A 17,452-nucleotide genomic window follows, 5' to 3' on the forward strand; every position below is an offset into this window, starting at 1 on the left:
ATCTATCTATCTGTCCGTCCGTCCGTCCGTCCGTCTGTCTGTCTGTCTATCTATCCACCCATCTGTCTGTCTGTCTGTCTGTCTGTCTGAATTGCATTCAATCCTAGAGGAAATCTGACTGTTTTTTTCTCCTTATGGATGTAGTCAGCAGCCCATCACAGAGAAAGTGCAGATCCAGGTGAACCGTATCAGCATGCGTGATTATAGTCTGTGTATTTGTGTGCACATCTGATAACGAGACAGAGAGAGTGAGAGACAGCGACATTTTTGTGCCAAAGTCTCCTGTGAGCGAGCACAAATCTGCGTGTTGCTCAAATGTGAGTCCATCCAGGACAGGACAGTCCCTCATAAAGGCCCCTGCTATTAAAAACTCATTTATCTGTGTTTACATTCACCCTCCCCCAGCCTGACGCACAGCAGATCGCTGAAAAAACACATCCCATCTGTCAGACCACATTGTAGCAGTTGTTCTGTTACAGTAAATTATACACATCTCACAAACAATGAGTGTCCCGCCCCCCACAGCATGTAAACACATCCTCCTCTCTGTTGTCTGTCCATCCCATCATGCTCTCGCAGGGTTCACCAGACGCATGCTGAAGGCCAAACGGAAAGCGCGAGCATGGATAGTGACACACACAAGCAAACTAGCGATCCAGAGACTCCCACGAAGCCAGGCTTGTGCAGGTACATCTCAAACTGAGCGCTTTGTGGTCTAATTCAGACCTTCACGTCCAAAGCTTTGATTGTTTCCATGACAACACGATTATGCCTTTTTATAGCAAACATCATTACTAAGCTAAGAATGTTATCCATCCCACGATTCCATGTGCATAATTAGGGCTCTGTAATGCCCATCTGCAACAAAAGTGCACTACAATGGCACAATAATTCCATGGTACTTTGAAATATACCATTGCACCATGTCATTTTTTTGTTAGTGAGAGGGGCAGAAGATATCCATTTCAAATGAATATCTTACATAAGCTTGTCTTTGCCCAATGTCTTTCATCTTGAAGGAGGGGAGCAAAAATTATGAATTTGGATCGTTCAAACACAGTTGATGAGGACTCAGTGAATGTGCCAAGGTACATACAATATTTAATAATCATCGCTGGCGAGACAGACAGATGTAGTTGGCTTTGATTATGAATAGTGGTATTAATATTCCATTTTAATTTCACAGGTTAAATTCGGGCTGGAATGACAGTGATCAAGGTACACACATTTAATATAAAAAATAGTTTATTGTAATTATATATATATATATATATATATATATATATATATACACAGTATCTCTTCTCCTCGTCCTCTCTCTTTTTCACAGCTCTGAGAACCTACTCATGCACTCCCGGAAAAGCTTCTGCTTTTCAAATACGACTTAATTTAAACAGATCCTAACCCGTGTTTCCTCTTTTCTTTCACCTTCTCAGCGATTCCTATGGGGATAATTACAGTTCCCGGCAACAGTGATTTGGAGACGTGCCGGCTGCATATCGAGAAGCTACATGAGGTGCTTTTCAGCTTGTTGAATCCTGGTTAGAAATGTGCCAACAGGCTGATTTGGCTACAACCTCCTTCCTCATTTGCAGAGGTTAAGGGGAGGATCTGAACTGTCAAAGACTGGCTTGATGTCAACATGAAATCAGAATTGACTATTTACCTTCTTAATCAATGTTACTTGTCTTATTGTGAACGATTCATCTGTGCATGTTATCCCAAAAAAAAAGTTTGTCTTTGTAATCATTCATCAAAATACAATAACTTACTCCACCTCTAAAACAACTTTCCTTTTCAGTGACATCATCAAGCCCTTTTATTTTCAACTCTGCCCATTTGGCATGAAACACCCTTTTTAACAATCCAAACAATTTCTAATAGATAAAATCCTGTCCTACTTGTTTTTTTCATTGTTGTTGAAAATATTGTTTCAATCATATAGAAGTCAGATAACTCTAGTAAAATGGGTTGCAATGGTGACTTTAACTAGGTCATTCTTGGCTAAATAAGAATACTTCTGTGTTAATGCAACCTCTTGGAAAGAAACTACATTTTTCATTTAATTTAGCTCGAAATCTATTTCCTGTGGTGACATTAACACGTCTTTGAAACGCAAATGGTGTATTTTACTTTTAAGAGTCACTTTCCACTATAATTGCCACTATTCATGCCAAACATGTTATATTGAGCATGTGACAGCCATTGCACGTTGACTTCCTGTTCAATTACAGTCACAAAAACACATTGTGACTAATTGAACTCACACAGTGAGGCCATTTTGGACAAGAGCCATTTTTCACTTGCACTTTCTCCTAAATTTTTTTCCCCTCTGTCTTTCTCTATTTAGGAGGGGGATGGTGTGAATACAGACACACTGCACATGCCAAAGCTTTCACCAAAATGGTGCTTCCTGGATTGTAAGTAGTAGAGCATTTCAAGTTCATTTTGAAAAAACAGCATAGAAGTTATCTAAAAAATAGTGTTATAATTCTATATACATAGCTTAGGCTGTCTATGTTGAATCATTTTTGTGAGATTCATTGCTCTTGACATTTCCAAAACTTTGCAAACCCCATAATCAGATTTTTCCACCTTTGGATTGTTTACAGCCACTACAGCAGACCGTTTCTACAGAATAGACCGCGGTCAGGTACCTACAACAGGCAACTTTGACTTGTTACATCTGTGTTGCATGTCACACTGTGCCGATTTCATTGCGTATCTCTGCAGGAGCATCTAAACTATGTGACGGAGATCTCTCAGGATGAGCTTTTCATCTTGGACCCGGAGCTGGTCACCAAGGAGACGGTGGGCACGTCGCCCGGAATGCCGGGGGCGATGGAAACTGTTGGGGAATGTTCCAACAGCACAGACCAGTTTGCTTTTCCCGCCTGCTCTGCCGGGCCTTCTCCGCTGTGCAGGTAGATTGAAACGAGTCGCTTCAGATGACAAAATGTGTGGTTAAACTGTATCAGCTCATGTTGTTAGGGCTGCAAACAGCTTTTGCACAGCCTCAAGGTGCAATTTTATGTCGCTTTTTACTTTGGCAGATGATTTTAACACCGTCAACTAGCAGAGTACGTGCGTAGGCAGGTTTAGTTTTGCCTGTGGGCATGAAATGTCTGAGAATATCCCCGGAAAAACAGCAAAAGTGCACAAAACCCTCATTAAGGAACTAAAAAAATGTCTTAATTATTAATGTCTTGTTAATTTTGCCAAAACAGATGTAGGTTTAGCTTGAATCCATAAGAATGATAATTTTCTTTATTATGCACAACTGATGTGAATGCACTTACAAAAAAGTACCAGAAAGTACCATGGTAATATTATGATGTTGTTTTTTGGACTTATATGGAATATGTAATATGGAAAAAGCATGGTATATGAATATGCTAATTTGATATTACTATCTCATGGCATTACTGTAGTCCTATCACAGTACTTTTTTATAAGTGTAGGAAGTCCCAAAAAAATAGTATACAGTAATATAATATATAGTGTGGTCTAAATGTCTGAAACCACTAGAAAAAAACAAAACTGATTTAATACATTTTTTCATCAAAAAAGAATTATACTTATTTATTAGAAATAAAGTTAATATTAATACAACAAACTATTATAAATATATATTTATATTCAAATTAATTATTATAATAAGTATCTTAAATTATTTAAATTTCAAAATATATTATAACATATCAAAATATATTTTATACTAAGTATTTTATGTATTAAATATATTAGCATAATAATTTAAGTAAAAATTTGAACTGGCATTATATATTTATCTTTTTTGTTACTATTAATACAATAAATTGTTATAAATATATAAATCAATAATTATGATAAACTAATATTAAAGTACTCATATTTTTCAAATTATTTAGAGTATAATTAGATATGATATATAATTGTATTAATTAATTAATTAATTAAAAAAAATATTATTAATAAAATAAACTATTACAAATATACAATTATTATTATTAGTATCAGAATTTTGTAAAATATAATTTAATAAAATATATTATCACATATTAATGCATTTTCTATAATTTCCTAGAGCCATTTTGTACAATAAAAACACTCATATTTGTCTTTGTCATGTCTTTCAGAATCAGTCAGTTTGCTCTTTGATGCCGTAAAGTCTGGCAACCTCGAAAAGGTATTCATAAAATAACCTATTCCTGCAATATCATACATTAGCATCACCAGACCTAATGGACCTCTTCTCTGGTCGTTCATGTTCTCAGCTGGTTCAGATGCATGAAGGTGGGGCCAACCTGTTGGTCCAGGACCGTTTTGGCTGCACCCTCCTCCATCATGCAGTCCTTATAGGCAGTAAAGAGATTCTGAAGTATATAATTGATAATGGTGAGTTGGTTGGACTTCATTTTTTGATTTTTGACTTTTGACTTGCGTCTCATTTTTAATTATCTTTCACTGTTTTTGGTGAACAGCTCCGGCCTGCATCCTTGATGTGACAGAGAAATCAACGTAAGTAGTGCTGGAGCCACTCCGGCATTTTTACTCCATTTAATTTGTGGTGAAAGGGATAAAGGAGCTAGATTTGATTGACATTCATGGTTAGGAGGTGTTTCTCTGTTTTTTATTCAGAGGGGAGACGGCCCTGCATAAGGCAGCTGCGTTGTGCCAGAGAACAATCTGCTATTACCTGGTGGAGGCCGGAGCATCCCTCATGAAGACAGATCTACAGGTGAGAACATTCACATGGACCTTATACCTGTACCTTATTTCTTAACATTTCCTTGGATGATATTTAAACACTTGATATGTTTTTTTTTTGGCTAATGTCATAGCCTAAAAAAGTTTCACCGCCCCCTTGCATATAAGTGTTTTGAAACAGTATCCATATAAATCGTCATTTTTTTTAAACAAAGCATTATGAAATTGTTTATAATTGAATAATTGAAATTGCATTATGAATACGGTTTGCGATGCAGTTGCTCTCAGATGTAGTACAGTTGACTGTTTCCCACTTATCAGTTCTGTTTCCTCCACAACAAAAGTTTCTCGAACTCTCCATTACACTGTGCCTCGTTTACAAAACAATCTGCAGTCAAATGCTCCGAGTAAACATATAATCCTCCGACGTGATCCGGGACATCATTCAAATAAATCATACACTTGTTTCTGATGCTGAGGATCTTTTGAAATCTCTAGAGATGGAAACGAGCTGGACGCGTCAAAGCAAACATCCATTTATTCTTCCATGTGTTCTGTTGTCAGCAGTACGTCAAGAATACTGGAGACAGTATAAATGATTATAATGCGTTCTGTTTGTTTTTTGACGCGATGCGAAGCCCTTGTCCGATGAATACCGATAAATGACTGAATGCCAGTGGGCGGGGCTTATGGTGCTATGATGTATAACTATTCGCCGATGTGCTGCTCTGGAGGCAGTCATATGCAAATGTATTTGACAATGTGATGTCACAGATCCCGCAATATTCAAATAAGCATTTTTTTAAACTTTGTTAAACGTATTATTACTTTAATAATATATTACTATTACGTGTGTTTAAGCAATTTATTTTTATTTTTACTACCAAGCATGTTAAAATAAAAGGTGGCAAAAACAAGAAAAAAAGAAATGAATTAAATAAGAAAAAATGTCTTTCTCATATCTTATTATTATTATTATCATAATTTTGTTTATTTTATCTATAATTGTAAAAATTTCATTTTATTATAATAGATCTTATTTGTTTATTTATAGCATACTTATTATGTGTATAAATAAAAGGAGGCAAAACTAAGAACATTTATTTTAATAATATATTCCTGCATTATCACAATAAGTTTGTTTGTTTGTTTTATTTGTCTATAATTGCAAAAAGTATTCTGTATTATATCATATTGTTATATTATATCTTTTATTTATTTATTCATTCCAGCAAGTATCAGTATAACTAAAAAGTTGCAAAAACTTTTGCAAAAAAAATCTAATTAATTAATTTAAAAAATCGTTCTGTCATTCTGCAGGGTGAAACTCCAAAGATGTACGCAGAAAGAGTTCGAGACATGGAGTTGGCCGCATACTTGGAAAACCGACAACACCACCAGATGATCCAGAGGGAGGACCATGAGACGGCTGTGTGACCGGCCTCCGGAACCATCCTTTCCATCCGCCACCAAACCACAGTCTTATCTGCTCTCTCCCATGGCCGCTTTATCCGGTACGGCCACACGTTAGCGATGCTAAGAGGCAGCATGTGTGCGGAAATTAGTTTGTTGCTCTCTGTATTGATTGTAATGCCAAAAAGACAGTGTTAGTGTCATGTTTCAGAATGCATGAGTTTGCTACGTCAGGCCCAGCTTTCAGGGCTGCGCAAAACCGCTCCGCTCCTTAGGACCCAATGTGCAAAATTTGGGGAATTTCAGGGCTGAAATACCATGTATGAAAGTGGCTTTTACTAAACTACTATAAAGAAAACCAGACAAACCTCATGAGAGATTAACAGGAGAGGTTTTTGCTGCTTCTGATTACATAATATCAATGTTTGAATTTCTGATTGCATATCTAAACGTTTTACAGATTTTATGTGACCGCAGAAACTTCCTGTAGCTTGGCTTCCACTTCACGTGTTTGTTCTGATTCGAGATAGACGTTGTTTTCATAGCCTCCTGCGTTTAAGAATGCTTCCTCAGCTGTTGCTTACGGCCAGTTTCTCTCTTTGTGGTAAATGCTTGAATTTCGTAAAAAACATTCCATTAATTACTACCTTAGCATTAAATCAATTCTCTATTCACAGTATATTATAAACTGTAATAATTTCTTAGTCAGTAGATTTGCCTTTGGTTGATTTATGACCTAAATGACTGAAGTTTCCGTCAGGAAAGAATAGAATGGGATGTATCTCTTAGCATAGATTGCTTGCACTGACTGCTATACTTTTAAATGAAAATTTGATCTCACCAAGTGTGATTTTAGGTTCTTTACAGAATTTATGAAGTCCTGCAGCAATGTGGACTTGTTGGTTTTGGTTTCCGTCCAAATTGAGCATGTTAAGTACACAGCAGAAAATTCTTCTGGTAGAGTTTTTAGATGCTAAATCACATTTTCAGTGACAAATGGCTGGGTAACAGAGTTACCCATATATTTACATATATTTATATCATCATCTGCAGTTTAAATTCTTATATATTCAACCAGGTCACTTTATGTACGTGTACAATTGACTAAATGCTTGAATAATAAAAGAGACAGGAAACTGGTCTTTTTTTACAATGCAGCCATTTGACAACGCCGTGTTGTCAGCATTGTCATAGTGTGTGTTTGTGGTGAGATGTCATTATGATAGAATATGTATTTTGTCAGTGCTTTGTATGAGTTGCTATGCAATTCCAAATAGATGATACATGTATATAATCCGTCAAACATTTTAAAAATGTGTCAACAATCTGTTCTGATATGTATGTGATATGAACTTAGATAATGCTTTATTTGGGGGGGGGGGAATAAGTTTTTGTTATTGCAATATCTACTGAGTGTACTTTGATTATAAGGTATAATTGACTGAGATTATTGATATATTAAGTGGTGAATGCATACGTCATCATCATTATCATTCTCTTATTAAACAGCGATGGCATCTTTTCAAGTCTTGGAGCGCCGGGTGGTAAACTGTGTATAATGCTGAACTCTGCCGCTCCCTAGGAGGTCTTTATGTCTGAATGAGTTACCGGCAATGATGGATGTGTTGACATTTGTGACTCGTTTATCATTTCGGAGATAAGCCTATTGTTTTCTCTCTCCTGCTCTAGCTCCATTTCTGGAGTATAGGGAAAGGACGCAAATGTATTTTTAAATCAGTTTAACCTCAGTTCAACCTCAGCTTATTTTAAATTTGGTAGATAGTATGTTAAATCAAAAAAAACTTTTCACACAGACTCATCTGAACAGAGAATCATTGGTGAAATCATATAATGTAATATGAAGATAGACTGGATTATTTATATAGAATATTTCCTACACAATGGCAATTCAAAGCACTTAAAAACACACACAGGGACAGAATACAAAAATGAAATAAAAAAACAAGTTAAAAACCACGTAGGAAAAGAAACAAAACAAAGCAAAACAATAATTCAAAATGTTTTAGATATTCTAAAGGGACGGTCATAAAAAAATAAAATAAAATAAAACAGAGGAAACAAATAAAATAATCAGCTAACAAAATAAAACAGACTAAGTGTACAACAGGAAATAGATTGCAAAACAATTATATATAGGATTATATTTAGAGTAGATGTTATTTATTTATTTATAACACCAAGCATAAGTAACTTTGTATAAATAAAAGGTGACAAATATAAGAAAAACATTTAGTAAATAAGAGAAATGTATCATAACTGTATATTTATTTGTTTTATGCATCTATAATTGATATATAATAAATACATTATTTATTTATTTACCAATATGCCTATAAAATGTGTAAAAAAAAATTATAAGAAAAATAAAAAAAATCTTGAAAGAATTACATTTACATTTAGTCATTTAGCAGACGCTTTTATCCAAAGTGACTTACAAATGAGGACAATTAAAGAAATTACTGAAAAAGAGAAATGTCTTTCCATAATCATAACCTTGCATTAAATTTGGTTTATTTAATTGTTTAATGTATTTATAATTGCAAAATAAATGAATGAAAAAAATTATTTGCAAAAAAGTTGCAAGTTTATTTCCAGCAACCATAAAAAGGTGGCAAAAATAAGAAATAAATGTAAAAGTAAATAAATTAAATGTATCAATCAATAAGAGAAATATCTTTCCTTAATCATGATTTTGATTATTTATTAATTTTATGTATCTGTTTTGCAAAAATGTCATTACATTATAGTAGATGTTATTTATTTTATTTTTACCAGCAAACATCTGTATAAATATACTGTGCAACAGGAAAGAGAATAGATAGATAGATAGATAGATAGATCACGTGGAGGGAGAGAGAGAGAGAGAGAGAGAGAGAGAGAGAGCGAGTGTGTGTGTGTGTGGGGGTGAGTGTAAGTGCACAGCTATGCGACCAGCTCAAACTAGTTCGGAGAAACACAAAGAGCAGCAGAGATCATAGAGAGAGCTGAACACAGACACACGCTCACAGCACAGCATCATATTCACAGCAATAAGGCAAGTACATCATCATCATCATCATCATAACCCAACAACTCCTATTATTATACTGCAGTCGATGTGTTTCACGACGCTGCGCGTTTGAATAATAGCCTACTAGTGGGTGATAAATAATGAAAATATCAGCGATTAACCGGATTGATCAGATTTATTTGGATATGCTTATATTATAAATTGTATCTGCGTTTTAGTGCGATAATAGAATGCATTTATATTCATAATAATGTTTGGGCGTGTTTATGATGAGATATATGGCATGATATATGAAAGGAGGCGTATGGACGCACCGTGTCATAATAACAATCACGAATGTAAATAAGCGTTTAAATTAAAACACGATTTTACGACTTTTAGACTATAAAATGTTGCGTTTAATATGAGAATATTTCACGAGTTTAAAATAATAGCGTCAATATTAGGTTTAATTGGACGGCGACACTATATAGCTATCGCTAATTACATTTAACGGCGACACTATCGCTAAGTTGTTTATTATAGTTGATTCAATGGCGGATGTCGCTTTAAATAGTTGCATTCATGCTGTAATAAAGTCGTGGAGTTTGTGTTTTGGTGTGCAAGGGCGCTTTAACGCTGTCAGGGATAATGATGCTCTGTGAAGTGCCAAAGAGGACCAGCTGCCAGCAACTGCTGACCCACTTCTCCACATCAGAACCATCAGGCCTTGCGATTCAATTCCGACGGAACGCAAAGCTCCAGATGCGAGAGAGCCTGCGCTTGGGGTGTAATGCGGTCGGCGGTGAACTTTGTGCTCCTTGAGGAAGTTTTCAAAATGTCCAGTTCTGCATTTATCAAAGGCAGCATCCCACATCCCCTCTTGCATCAACAGAGCGGGGTTTGTCCTCCAATGCAAATAGGCCTACATTCAAAGGATTCGAGCGGAGGGCCCTCCCCTCCTCCTCAAGACACAGCATGGGATCTGTGTTCGGGCCCTTTCAGAGAGGGAAGCAAAACGGGCGAGATCCTGCTTTGTTCGGAGCCAGTGAATCAAGCTCCTCTAAGGCCCAGATGAAGGTCTTTGGGTACTTGGCCTCTCTCCCCGCAGAGGCTGAGGAGGGGAGGGGAGGCGGGGGACCCCTGCCGACCGCTGTTTCTCCTCGCACAAAAAGTCCGACCCCGAGGAGCCCTTCACATTTATGAGTGACTGAAGAATGGAGCCGTGCCGCGGGCTGCGTCGTGAAAGGAGCCTGTTTTAATGGAGGCAGGAAAAGGAGAAGTGCTGTGTGCTTTTTTTTTTTCGAGAAAGAGGAAAATATAGAGAGGCTCTTTTACGGAGTCACACAGCGAGCTGCTAGGATGGCGGAGGATATTGTGTACACAGTGTCTTTAATTCACAGTACAGAGAAAACATTCATATCTGATGTGTTATTATCTGATTTTGTCTGTTTTGGTGTTTCTGAGAGGACCTTTCAAACCGACTAATTAATCGGTTTGAAAAAAAAAAACAAATTAAGCAAATGAAACCAGCCTAGAAAACTGGGGACAAAATAAAATACATCTATCAAATATGAATGTTTTTGAGTAGCATACACACAACATAATATGCATTTATGTTGGTGTATGTATATAAAATATTCCATATAGAGCAAAAACACAAACAGGTGTGATGGACACCTGGTTGGATGTTGTCCTCTGCAGTGTTGTTATTAACCAAAACATATGCTTTCAAATTTTTGATAACTGAATTAAAGCTGAAATAAAATAAAAGGTAATTATAAGATTGAAAACTTGCACTTAAAAAACATATGTTGCCCTGGCAGCTAACTGAAACAAGTTAAAATGATTAAAATTAGAATTGAAATAAAAAAGAAAGCTTAACAGAAATATTAAAATATTAGTAAAAAAAAAAAAAAAAAACTTAATGAAAAAAGCACAGGCTAATTCAAAATATTAATAGTACATAAATAATAATAAAACTACGTAGTTTTATATCTGCTTGTGCATCTACATAGTGAAATTAATATCAGCTGTATTCATTTTTTTTCTCCCCAGAATGCGGAGTTTATTCTCTATAGCACTTGTGCTGCTGGTGGTGTTGATGATCACCGTGGAAGCCAGTATGAAGAAAAAAGGTTCTTATTTTTTACAAAATGACTTCAAATGATGCAATGCACATTCCTTTGGTGTGATATCATTAATAATCATTCTCTATTTTGCGACAGAAAAGGGCAAAGAGCCCAAAGCAGATGCTGAGTGCAGTGAATGGCAGTATGGGAAATGCGTGCCCAACGGCAGCGACTGTGGGGCCGGCATTCGGGAGGCGACCTGCAACGAACAGACAAAGAAAACCAAGTGCAAAGTCCCATGCAACTGGAAGAAAGACTTCGGTGGTAAGGAGATTTACTGTATATGAATACACTGAATGCATGTCTGGATGTGAATCAAATTAAAATACATTTAGACAGGCCATTCAGTCGAGTTTGTTCTTGTTTTTTTTAGCTGACTGCAAGTACAAGTTTGGTCGCTGGGCCGAATGTGATACTACTACAGGAACCAGAAGCAGGTCTGGGACATTGAAGAAGGCACTGTTCAACGCTGAATGCCAGACCACCATTAAAGTGTCCAAACCTTGCACCCCAAAGACCCCCAAACCCAAGGGAGGCGAGAAGAAGAAAGGAAAAGGGAAGGAAAACTAACTTGAAGACCACCCCAACAACCCCATTGCCCACTCAGTGGTACATTCCTATGTGACACTCCCAAATCCTCCAAAAGGTGAATGCTGAGAGGAAAAAAAAAAACTGTAGCCCTACCTGTTGTTTTTATTTCCACTTTCTTTGTTTTGTAATTATTAAATGTATGCGTCTATGCTGTTGTAATTTGAACTCTGTAGCGAATTTTTAATCGTAATTGACTTGCATGTATAAAACAGGCCGCAGCAAATCTGTTGTCTAACAAATTGTCTTTACTAAAGAGAAAAAATGGTGAGAGCCTAATTATGCCCCTAAACAAAAGTATTTGTAAATTACAGCAAACCGAATGAAGACGATTTCTGTACGTTATAACATGTAAGCTGAATGCTTAAACGAACGTCGCTCCTGGAAGTAATGGCCTATATAAAGAATCTATGTTTATAAATGTTTATGTTTTTAGATTTGATGGCTGTACAATCAAATTTACACCACTAACTGATTACTTCTACAGGTTGTGAATAAATGAAAGTGTATTTTCAATCATAGTTTCTGGTGCTTTTTTAAAAACAAAGTTTACACATTTATTGTTCAAGACGTACAAACTTGGAAAAATTACTTTAATGACGTCAATATAGTTGTACATTTGCAATTTTAGCAATGTTATAAACATAAAATAACTGGTATATTTTCACTTGTAAAACTAGAACACAAAGCAATTTCCATAAGAATGTAATTATGATTTACACAAATTTGTTTGATTTTTACCAATTTGCACAAAGAGTAACAGTCTTAAACTGTATCAGAAAGCTTTTTTTGTTGTTGTTTTTATGATACAATACGTAGAACAAATGCAGTTATAGTGACATGATGAATAACAACTCAACAAACACATTTATTTTTACTTCTCACTTTAGTAAACCACTATCACGCTCACAAAAAATATGAATCAACTTAATGACTTTGCAATACATTTAATGCGTGCAATATGAGCAACTAAATACTTCACTTTATTTACACTTTTGGCTCTGGTAAACCAGCATCATGCACACAAAAAAAGAATCAGTGTCTTCTCTAAACTATTGCATTGATTTACACAAACTGTTGGTGTAAGAATGCATTCGCAAACAACTACGATGCGTCAAAATCGTACACGTAATGCGTACTTTATCAGAAACACGATAAACACCAATAACCTCAACCAACTCCACTTTTTAACTTTTGGCTATAGTAAAACAGCTTCACAGTCACAAAACATCTGAGCGAATCAGGTTCCTCATTGGTTGGCCAGGAGTCATTGATAAGAGACTGAAGTCCGACTCATTTTAATGTCAGATTTCTGAACTTGCACATCAACAGTCGTTTAAAGGTTCTTTTGAAGGTGGCGTTACAGAGTGCGTAGCACACTGGATTTACCGTGCTGTTGATGTAGCACATAAAGTAACCCACCATCCACAGAATTTCAGGGACACACCAACGGCAGAAGGTACCAATCAGAACCATAACGCTATAAGGTGTCCAAGTAACAATGAAGGCCAGAAGAACAGCAAGGACAGTCTTTGTCACCTTCCTCTCTCTCAGAGCCTTCCGTCTGGCATTCTTGGAGACAACCTTGGACGCTTGACCTTGAACCTGAATGGCAGTATGGTTTTGAAAACAGTGAGGTTGCGTTGTCCTGCTAGTTTCCACACACACGGTCAAGGTCTTCGGTCTTGAGGTTGCTGCATCCAGCCCTCGTTCTTCCATAGAGGAATCAGGACTTGACTCCAAGGAGTCATCAGTCTTGCTGAACTCTACAGAAAAGAGCCGTTTCATTCTAACGAGCTTTGAATCATGTTTAAATGTGCATGAGTCATCCGATTTAATGTCATTCACTAGGTCAGGGTTTGCGGTTGACGTTCCTCCACTTGTCTTAGACTGATCAAGCAGGTTTGCGGATTCAGGCATCAACTTATGAACCCGTCTCTGACTGGCCAGGGATATTTTCGTGTACAGTACCGTCATTATTACAACGGGAATGTAGAACGCTGGGATAGTGGTTGCCAGGGTTACAGCAGGGTTCGCGAGGAGCAGGATGTAACATTGTCCCTCTGTGACCTTGCTCCTGTCCCTCCCAGCCTGCCAAAGCAGGATAGCTGGAGCCCAGAGAAGCAGAGACTGTAACCAAGCCGCGGCAATCATCACCCCAGCCCACCTTGCAGTACGTTTGGTTGGGTAACTCAGAGGCCGGGTCACACAGAAGTACCGGTCAAAACAGATCAGTAGGAGGTTCATCACAGAGGCGTTACTCACCACGTAATCCACAACCAACCACAAATCACACATCTGTGGTCCCAAAGGCCAATATCCCTTTACGGCGTACACAATGTAGAGATTCATGGAGAAAACACCGACGATAAGGTCCGAACAAGCAAGACTAAAAAGGAAGTAGTTGTTGATGGTTCGGAGATTGCGGTTGACTTTGATTGAAAGCAGAACCAGAACGTTGCCCAGGACTGTTAGCAGGCTGATGCAGCTAGTGACAAGTATTATGACGACCACCCCTACAGTCCCGAATGCACGACGTGGTCTTCCTGATACCAAGTACGATTCCTCGGGCAAGGGACTGTGCATGCTACTGTTGAGCATGATGGAGGAACTTGTGGAGGAGTCTGCGACAAGAAAACGGAAATGTATCATAAATTAAGTTTTAAAGAGGTGTTTAACTTGAGATATGTCTCTATAGATAGTATATAGTACACTTTATATGCTAAAATACACAACTCTAATTGGTTGCACATAGAAATGAAGAGATAAATTTGACAAAACAATAAATTATGACCCTAACATGATCTAATCAGCAAACTTACCGTTAAAAACGAACCACTCAAAGTCCCTTGAGAAAATGACAGATCCAGTCTCCATGATCTCCTGCTCCGTCTGTATGAGAGAACGACTGGGAGGACTTGTAATTCCTCAGACAGTAACACCCATCCTAACCTTCCGAATACATAACCAGGAACAAGTCATCAAACCTCTTTAGGCTGTATCAAAACACTAAATTTACTGGAAGATGATCAGAGTAGTGTGGAACGATCGTGTTACTGCTGAATTCCTCCTAGTTTCGTGCTGCCCCCTTTTTAAAGCATGTATGCTTAATGCAGTTCCTGTCATCTAAAGAGGAAGGCAGCAGTTACGTAAGGGATGGAATCTAATTACCTGACCTGTAATGAAGCTCCACAGCTGTTTCACATCTTTTTAATTTTATTATTATTCTATTTTAATATTTTAAATATCACACATACTACAACAAATGACAAATGTTTACATAGGTAAAGTTGGGGGGGGGGGCTGAGTAAGTTTTATGAAAACAATGCAATATATAAGATAATTAAAAGAACTAATTATACATAAAGACAGTTATTTTAAGACAAATAAGCACATTTTCCTAATTTTTATGACCATATTTTGTTACAGATGTTTGCTTGTTTATTTATATTTATTTGAATTTTAAATTGCGATCTTTTTCAGGAGATTTTGGAAAAAAATGTTGCTTAACGGTCATGAAAATTGACAAAGGAAATAAAAATATAAATAAAAAATAAAAATATGCTAATTAATAATAAAAATATAACTTGGGGAAATTTGTCATTGCATTGATTAGTCTTGGTATTTTTTGTTAATGTCCAAGATTTTTTTTTATAATTCCCATTATTCTCTGTCATGTTTGTCATTGCTGTAGTACAGTATTTTTACTGCACATATTTAAAGGAATAAAATACTTCAAGTATAACAAATGCTGTCTTTTTTTAAAAACTGGTATTATGCAAAAATATGGCCCGGATAGTTTCATGAAATGCATTGTATTGTAATGAATAAAAATAAATAATATAAAAAACAACTGAATTAATTTCCATATTCCCATTTTATTAAAACTCTCATAACCGTCATTACCACAGGATCTTTGGTGTCCCACAAAATTCTTCTACAACACCTAGTCCTCATTTTCACTAAATAAAGAACCAACTACACATTTATGGTAAGCCATAACAACACGTCCCTCTGGTCTGGTCAGAAAAGGGAGTTGAATTCTGGTCCTTTCCACCATCATGATTTCAGCTAAGGTACCGATCCAGCAGTGAGAGCATATACATAACCATACATCCAACAAGAACACAATTACAGTTTTTAAAATGTCACACTTTCGGTCGCCGTCAGCTATTCTCGTCAGAACAAATTAATTGTCAGGATGCCTAAAAGTCTAAAACAAGCCTTGCACGAAACGACTTCACAAAAATAAGTTGTGCATATGGTCAGAAATGAGTAAAATTAGGAAAAGGTGTGTCCTTGATGGAGTATAACGTAAAAAGGTCCTTCTCTCTTATCATAGAAGCATTTTTAAAAATCAGGATGGCATTTGTCATTCACACAAAGGGTAAATAAATAATCGAAATGACAGCCAACACAACCAGACTTCGGATTAACCAATATTTCTACCAATAACTAAAACACTCAACAGTCAAAAGGCTTATGAAGAAGCTATTCTGGTTTTGTCACACATCAGAACGGCTTTTTGTGGTTCAGTAAGGAGAAGATTCCCCAAGGCACTGAACTCATGGAAAAACACCAAAGGATATGTGGTTTCCGAGAGGTTCCTCAGCTGCCATTGTTTGCGATGAGACCTCAATCCAATAGAATCTTACATCCAAAAACGTTCAAAACACAAACCATTCCTATTGGGGACCGTGTTTGTTTTTTGTTTTGTTTTTTACAAAAAAAAAGCTACTAATTCAAGCCAAGGAGCTAAAATAACAAAATCTTTTACACAAAAACAGAGGGAGATATTTTTATAAATGCTTGTTAACGAAAGGCCTGTGCATATGCAAATGCACTGACAAATCAAATCGCTAGAGTTGACCAATCGTACACGAGAATCTAAACAAGCACAATAGAGCTCACAAGGCAAATGTCATAAAAATAAAAATAAAAAATCATCCCGAAATATGGATTTAAGTTTTTTCCCCACGATTTATCATCTCTACATTTACAATGCTACATTTATTTATAATAAAACTCTCTAGGTTCAGTGGAGGACACTCACAGACATACACATCCACACATACAGACAGTGCCCGTCGTCAGTGACTCTCAGCAGTGTGCAGCGCGCATATCGGGCCGTCTCTCTCCTAAGTGTCCAGTGCCCAAGAAATACTCTATTATGTGTTATTCAAGAGTGATTATCGCTCATAATCCAGATCTATGATAGAGATATGTCTGGTTTATTGTCTGTAACACTGTTCTCGGTGCAGGAGAAAAGGGCGCTTAAGTGCAATCACTTGCCATTTGTCTTACACATCATAAGCGGCTTGTTGCGATTGGTAGAATGGATTGAAACCTTCGGCCAATCAGCTGATTTGAGGTTAATTAACGGCGAATTGGCTTAACTGCATAAAAAGTGTTACGTTTAAAGTATGAAAATGATCTGGCACAATAATTTTAACCATCTTACATTTCCTTTCTGAGTATTAAGGTATTTCTGGGAAATTATATCAGTAGGATTAGTAAAAATGCATCGTGTTAAATCGCAACAGTTGCAACAATAAACATGAATTGACTTGTACACACAAGTAAACGGTCACAAATGTATAAAAGCCCAATAAAAACTGCT

General features: G+C 36.6%; 3 protein-coding genes across 3 annotated transcripts in view; 2 read left to right on the top strand and 1 right to left on the bottom strand.

Annotated features, from left to right (window-relative positions):
- Positions 1-7,494, top strand: part of LOC107673269 (diacylglycerol kinase zeta-like) — a 21,681-nt gene extending 14,187 nt beyond the window's left edge. The window contains 9 exon segments of the mRNA XM_016466793.1: positions 145-269; positions 1,437-1,516; positions 2,351-2,420; positions 2,613-2,653; positions 2,734-2,860; positions 4,210-4,377; positions 4,464-4,500; positions 4,621-4,720; positions 6,010-7,494. Coding sequence (XP_016322279.1) covers positions 145-269; positions 1,437-1,516; positions 2,351-2,420; positions 2,613-2,653; positions 2,734-2,860; positions 4,210-4,377; positions 4,464-4,500; positions 4,621-4,720; positions 6,010-6,126 — 865 coding nt within the window. The 3' untranslated portion in view covers positions 6,127-7,494.
- A 1,548-nt stretch (positions 7,495-9,042) lies between these two features.
- Positions 9,043-12,348, top strand: LOC107673297 (midkine-B-like). Its single transcript, XM_016466835.1, has 4 exons — positions 9,043-9,157; positions 11,171-11,250; positions 11,341-11,508; positions 11,618-12,348. The coding sequence occupies exons 2-4, from the start codon at positions 11,172-11,174 to the stop codon at positions 11,812-11,814; spliced, it is 444 nt and encodes a 147-aa protein (XP_016322321.1). The 5' UTR covers positions 9,043-9,157; position 11,171; the 3' UTR covers positions 11,815-12,348.
- Positions 12,349-13,125: 777 nt separating this feature from the next.
- On the bottom strand, positions 13,126-14,702 carry LOC107673223 (muscarinic acetylcholine receptor M4-like). The gene is made up of 2 exons (XM_016466721.1): positions 14,655-14,702; positions 13,126-14,456 (listed from the first exon to the last, which is right to left on the bottom strand). The coding sequence occupies exon 2, from the start codon at positions 14,431-14,433 to the stop codon at positions 13,126-13,128; it is 1,308 nt and encodes a 435-aa protein (XP_016322207.1). The 5' UTR covers positions 14,434-14,456; positions 14,655-14,702.
- Positions 14,703-17,452: the final 2,750 nt, after the last annotated feature.

Source organism: Sinocyclocheilus anshuiensis, unplaced genomic scaffold (assembly GCF_001515605.1).
Source record: "Sinocyclocheilus anshuiensis isolate Anshui unplaced genomic scaffold, SAMN03320099.WGS_v1.1 scaffold68, whole genome shotgun sequence".
NCBI classification, from domain to species: domain Eukaryota; kingdom Metazoa; phylum Chordata; class Actinopteri; order Cypriniformes; family Cyprinidae; genus Sinocyclocheilus; species Sinocyclocheilus anshuiensis.

What these genes read in the sequence shown, in the direction of transcription:
- LOC107673223 (XM_016466721.1), bottom strand. Translation starts at nt 14,433, where the DNA reads ATGCTCAACAGTAGCATGCACAGTCCCTTGCCCGAGGAATCGTACTTG.
- LOC107673297 (XM_016466835.1), top strand. Translation starts at nt 11,172, where the DNA reads ATGCGGAGTTTATTCTCTATAGCACTTGTGCTGCTGGTGGTGTTGATG. An exon ending in AGCCAGTATGAAGAAAAAAG is followed by an intron (nt 11,251 to 11,340) that starts GTTCTTATTTTT and finishes ATTTTGCGACAG; the next exon opens with AAAAGGGCAAAGAGCCCAAA. An exon ending in CTGGAAGAAAGACTTCGGTG is followed by an intron (nt 11,509 to 11,617) that starts GTAAGGAGATTT and finishes TGTTTTTTTTAG; the next exon opens with CTGACTGCAAGTACAAGTTT.